This window comes from Pan troglodytes, chromosome X (genome assembly GCF_028858775.2).
Source record: "Pan troglodytes isolate AG18354 chromosome X, NHGRI_mPanTro3-v2.0_pri, whole genome shotgun sequence".
In the NCBI taxonomy this organism is placed as follows: domain Eukaryota; kingdom Metazoa; phylum Chordata; class Mammalia; order Primates; family Hominidae; genus Pan; species Pan troglodytes.
In genome coordinates this window covers 104,417,646-104,423,402 of record NC_072421.2, presented here as the reverse complement: position 1 = coordinate 104,423,402, position 5,757 = coordinate 104,417,646, and the positions used below count along the sequence as shown (strand labels likewise).

The 5,757-nt window shown below is 49.7% G+C and overlaps 1 protein-coding gene across 1 annotated transcript; it reads right to left on the bottom strand.

Moving 5' to 3' along the window:
* Positions 1 to 418: 418 nt before the first annotated feature.
* Positions 419 to 3,239, bottom strand: CLDN2 (claudin 2). Its single transcript, XM_016943439.4, has one exon. It carries the CDS (start codon positions 3,052 to 3,054, stop codon positions 2,362 to 2,364), a length of 693 nt encoding a protein of 230 aa, XP_016798928.1. The 5' UTR covers positions 3,055 to 3,239; the 3' UTR covers positions 419 to 2,361.
* Between the last annotated feature and the right edge of the window lie 2,518 nt (positions 3,240 to 5,757).

Genomic DNA, 5,757 nt, shown 5'->3' with positions numbered 1-5,757 from the left:
CAGGGTCCTATTTTGGGAGTCAGGAGACTGAGGGAACTAACACTATCTTTGTGTCCCTGGGAAAATCTATTTACTTGTGTGGGCTTTAGTTTCCCCATCTGCCAAATGCAGATGATCAGATCCATTTTACCTTCCTCATGATAGTGGTTCAGAGAATGAAAGGAATAAATACATCATCGTTTAGTAAATAACTGAAAACAATTGTTATGAAAAGGAAAGAGCCCTGGGCAAGTTGAAGAGGTTGGAGTTGCCTTGGGGAGGAGATTGTCATGCTTTCTAATTATTTCTAGTAAGGTCTAGAATTGTCTATCTACCCTGTGGAAAGAAATGCCAGTTTCCACCCTCCCCTCCCCTTAGCCGAAATCCCTCGAGTTTCACTTGCCCATTCTGGGCCCCTTTTAATCAGTAACACAGTTACTCAATCAACAAGTGTTTATTGATCACCTACTGTGTGCCCGGCACTGTTACAGATAGTCTGGGGGATACAGAGAGGTCTAGGATATGGCCCCCACCCACCGAAGGGTTTACAATATACTTGTGAGATCGGACACACACACACAAATAACGATCAATCAAAAATTGTGAATGCTAAGCATCAAGAAGCAATTTATACATTGAGGGTTGGGGGAGGGAGGGGTAGGAGAGGGATGGAGTGATCAGAGAAGGCTCAATGAAGGAGGTGACGCTGAGGAAGTTCTCCAAGCCTGAGGAGGACTTGGCTAAGGGGAGACGGCCTTCCAGGTTGGGAGAGCAGCTGGAACATGGCAAGAAGGTGGACATGTGAAAGGCATGTTACAGACAACAGATGGCCCTCTCTGCTGACACTGAGGTTCGAGGAGGTGTGCTGGAATTTTTCAGAAGCCAGTCATGCCTAGACTGGTGAGGGAAAATACCTGTGGTGTATGACCCCTCACTCCCACTCCAGGGTAAAGGGAACATTTTCAGACCTTAGAGGTGGAACTGTCTTCCTGGGAACCATTCTCCACTCCCACCTCAGCTGCAATCACAGGCAGCAGTGCAGCTATCACTCAGATCATGGACACAGCACCGTGGGCATGGATATGCCATGCTGGAGCCCTTAGATGCCCTCTAGCCACTCTGGAGCATCTTCCGATGGACAGTGGGGGACTCTGAAGGGGCTCGCTTGGTGCTGTGGTCTTTCAGAGGCTCTGTAGTGCTCTGTGGGTGGACCCTGGGGGGGCCTGATCTCATTTGAGCTGATTTCCCATTACGCCTGAAGAGTTTCCAGGGGGCTGCCTCTCACTGGCAGAGTAGAAACACCCACTGGAGCCACCACACACATCCACCTGGCTTCTTAGACACCGTCAAGGAATGGTGTCTTCCTCAGTACCCCACAGCTCCCACACTGTCATCCCCCAGCCAAGGGCCATCCCTAGAAAAACTGGTTTACTGTTCCTAAGGAAACCATTGTCTATAGCCCTTAGCCTTGTGGTTTAGGCAAGAGGCCAGGTCAGGTGCCCCAGAGTGAGGCAGGGGCTTCAGCCAAAGTTGGGTTCGCAGCTTCTGAGGCAGTTCCTCAGTGGAGTCAGAGTCCGCTGCCACCTGAGCTTTCCACCAGATCTTCTTTCCTTTCCTTGTGCTTTCCTCAAGCTGCAGGCTTGATCCCAGCCCACAAATATGAGAGAATTCTGGAAAGTGCCCTGAGAAATGGGTTCTGGGTTTTTTTTTCATTTTTATTTTTTTAAATGTCCCAGGCTGCTTTCCTGTCCTCCCATCCTGCATTCTGCTTTCTGTTCCCTGGATACCGTAGGATGGTTTTATTTCAGTTCATGCACAAATTAGTCTGGACACTGTGGAGTCATAACAAGAGTGGGATGGAGGTTCCAGGGCCAATCAGTTTCTTTGGAGGGAAGCTTGAGAAGTAGGTTAGAGCAATGCCCACAAAAGCCACTGCTTCTCCTTCCCATCCCCAGCAATGAGCTAAGAGCCAACCTCAGCCAGAGAGAGGGTCTTTGATCGCAGAGGGTCAGTCAGTGGGATGTGATTAGTGGGTTTGGGGATGGAGTCCCAGGTAAACCAGAGGGCAAAGGGATCCTCTGAGTCCTGGCTTAAGGTAAGGGAATGGGGTTTCAAGTTGAGGGTTGGGGACTTAGGGCAGGGGAGCGGCAAGGTGAGGAAAACAGAAAGGCTGGCATGGCGAGCATCCTTGGCAATTCAACCTGCATGCTGTTACACTAGCCCCCATTTCTGCCTTTGCTCAATCCAATGGCCAAAGTCAGTCTATCCTCAGCAGCACCTTCTGACACGATCCAGTGGTAGTGTCCCTCACCTGTGGCCCTCGGGGTGCTGTCCACTGTTTTTCACAGACCCAGCCACCCCCCAGCTCTGGCCCCTGGTTCTTCACACATACCCTGTCAGGCTGTAGGAATTGAACTCACTCTTGACTTTGGGAGGTTGACCAGGCCTTGGAGAGCTCCTTGTGGCAAGAGGTTGGGCTTGGTAGGCATCGTAGTAGTTGGAGCGATTTCTCTGGGATGAGCAGGAAAAGCAGAGGATGATTCCAGCTATCAGGGAGAACAGGGAAGAAATAATGCCCAAGTAAAGAGCCTCTCCAATCTCAAATTTCATGCTGTCAGGCACCAGTGGTGAGTAGAAGTCCCGTAGGATCCCATGAAGATTCCAGGCAACAGGAATGAATCCCAGGAGGCCTCCAAGGATGAAAAAGACTCCACCTGCTACCGCCACTCTGTCTTTGGCTCGGGATTCCTGGCAGAAGACTGTGCATCTCATGCCCACCACAGAGATAATGCAGGCCAGGGAGGAGATTGCACTGGATGTCACCATCATGGCCTGGGCAGCCTGGATGTCAGCGGGCAGGCCCAGAAGGGTGCTATAGATGTCACACTGGGTGATGCCTGTGCTGTGTGTGGCACATTCCATCCAGAGGCCCTTGGAGAAGCCAACTGCTGTCACAATGCTGGCACCGACGTAAGAACTTGTTTTCCAGCTGGGGAGCAGCATGGCAACCAGTGTGCCCAAAAGCCCCAGAAGGCCTAGGATGTAGCCCACAAGTTGGAGGCCAAGAGAGGCCATGGCAGACCTCTCAGTAGAAGCGTCTTCAGGGACTGCTCCCTTGTCTTCAGGCTGAAGCTCTTGCTCCTTGAACACCTCTAATCCCTCATTTCAGAGTCTCTCTGCCAGGCTGACTTCTCTCCTCCTTAAAAGTGTCTGTGGGTGGCCACAAGCAGCCTCAAGAAGGCATCTAGAAGACCTAAAAAAAATCCATAAACCAGATTAAATATTGACCAGAAGCTTATGAGAAACCAGAAAACGCTGGATGCCTTTTGACCTTTGTTATCTTTAGAAATAACACATGAGAAAGGAAAAAAAAAAAAAAAACTTTGAACGTGGAGCCAAAATGTCATCGCCTCCTGCGTAGGCACATGCCTTAGGTTGGCAGCTGGACAAAGCCAGGAGCCAGACAGGTGGCTGCTTTCCGGGAAGGTGATGATGGCAGTGGTGGTTGTGGTGGCTGTGTTAACTCAAGTGCTAGTCTCCAAGGCCTGCTGTTTAATACATTGCCAAGCAACAGTGCCATAGGGCCCCTCAATTGCAGACTGAGGCCAAACTGCAGACTACATCAGGAGGAACAGATCCTAGAATGTAGTCTTGGACTACAGTTTGTTAGAGGCCTCTTGAATCTCCAGGGGCCTAGAGAGTAGTGGCCTAGCCCTGGATCATTCTGCCCATGGTGAAAATCTACTCCAGGGTAGATGGGGGTGGGCAGCAAAGACTTCTGTCCATACTCTGAGAGTTCAGATCCTCCCAGCCATGCCCAAATCCCCCTCTGCAGCCTGGTCTAAGGCCTCCTGCATGTATAACATGCCCAGACATTTCCTGTCCAGTCTCCTAATAGATGCTCCCATCATCAGCCTGTTGGATGATGAGGGAGCACTCTGGAACAAGGGTTCCAGGACTGAGAGGGAGCCCTGAAATTCCCTGGGCCATCTGTTAGGGGGGACAAGAGTCTGCCACAGAGGAAAGGGAAACTGCTCTAGAATATAGGGCTTTGCATGAGGCAGGTATCTGAGTCAATGCTTTGGAATCTCAGAGCCATATAAGATTTTGCCGTGTTCAAGGAGCCCCCGGTGTTGCCAAGATTCAGGACACTAAGGGTCAAGGGCACACCTCCCCATTCTCTACAAGACCCTCTGACCCACTAATTTTTCTTTCTTTCTTTTTGAGACAGGTTCTCACTTTGGCACCCAGGCTGGAGTGCAGTGGCATGATCTCGGCTCATTGCAGCCTCGACCTCCTGGGCTCAAGTGATCCTCCTGCCTCAGCCCCACAAGTAGCTGGGACTACAGGAGCGCATCACCACACCTGGCTAGTTTGTGTGTGTGTGTGTGTGTGATCCTCCTGCCTCAGCCCCACAAGTAGCTGGGACTACAGGAGCGCATCACCACACCTGGCTAGTTGTGTGTGTGTGTGTGTATTTTTTGTAGAGACCAGGTTTTGCCATGTTGCCCACACTGGTCTTGAACTCCTGAGCTCAAGCGATCCACCTGCCTCAGCCTCCCAAAGTGCTAGGATTACAGGCATGAGCCACCGTGCCCAAACTAACCCACTAATTTTTCAACCCACCACAATCTGGCTATTCCATTTTAGCCTTCTTCAAGATTTCTCTTTCCCTACTCATCTCTTAAATGTGAGTATTCCTCAGAAGTCCATCCTTTTCTCAATTAACACTCTGTCCCTGAGCAAACTCATCTTGCCCCCATAACTTAATCTACTACCCATCCACTGACCCTCCCAAATCTGAATTTCCAGGATAGACCCTTCTGAGCTTCAAGACTGGCAGAGCAATCACCTAGTCAGAATCTCCACAGGGAAATCTCATAGACATCTCGAATTTGACATGTCCAAAAGTGAACTCATCACATCCCCCATGCAGCTTTCCCCAAACAGTTCTTCCCTGTGTTCCCTGTGTTCACTGAATGATACCTCTATCCATCCACTTGTGCCAGACCAAAATCCGGAAAGTGATCTTTAGCACCTTTCTTCTACTTACCTCCTGCATCCTATAGTCCCTATGTCCCACCAGTTCTACCTTATGAATATGCCTCAAATCCATGGTTCCTTTCTCTCCATTTCCACTGCTACTTCCCTAGTTCAGTTTCACCATTCTTTTTTTGAGACCGAATTTTGCTTTTGTTGCCCAGCCTGGAGTGGGGTGGCGTGATCTTAGCTCACTGCAATCTCCACCTCCCGGGTTCAAGTGATTCTTGTGCTTCAGCTTCCTGAGTAGCTGGGACTACAGGTGCACGCCACCACGCCCAGCTAATTTTGTATTTTTAGTAGAGACAGGGTTTTGCCATGCTGGCCAGGCTGATCTCCAACTCCTGACCGCAAGTGATCCGCCCACCTCAGCCTCCCAAAATGCTGGGATTACAGGCGTGAGCCACCATGCATGACCTCATCATTCTCTTTCACCTGGATTATAGCAACAGCTTTCTAACTTGTCTTTCTCCCAATTCATTCTCCACATCATTGCCAAGGTGATCTTTCAACACATTAATCTGATCAAGTCACTACTCTACATAAAGCATTCCAGTGGCTCCCCATTTGCTAAAAAGTAAAGTCCAAACTTGCTTGTACCCCATGACCTCTCAAGCTTCATCTCTTGCCATTTCCCTCCTCATAGTCTGTACTATTGTGGAATTAAATTACTTCCAGTTCTTCAATCATGCCATGTGGTCTTTTGCTCCCAAATAGAAATAGAACAGAATATTCTAT

What these genes read in the sequence shown, in the direction of transcription:
- CLDN2 (XM_016943439.4), bottom strand. Translation starts at nt 3,054, where the DNA reads ATGGCCTCTCTTGGCCTCCAACTTGTGGGCTACATCCTAGGCCTTCTG.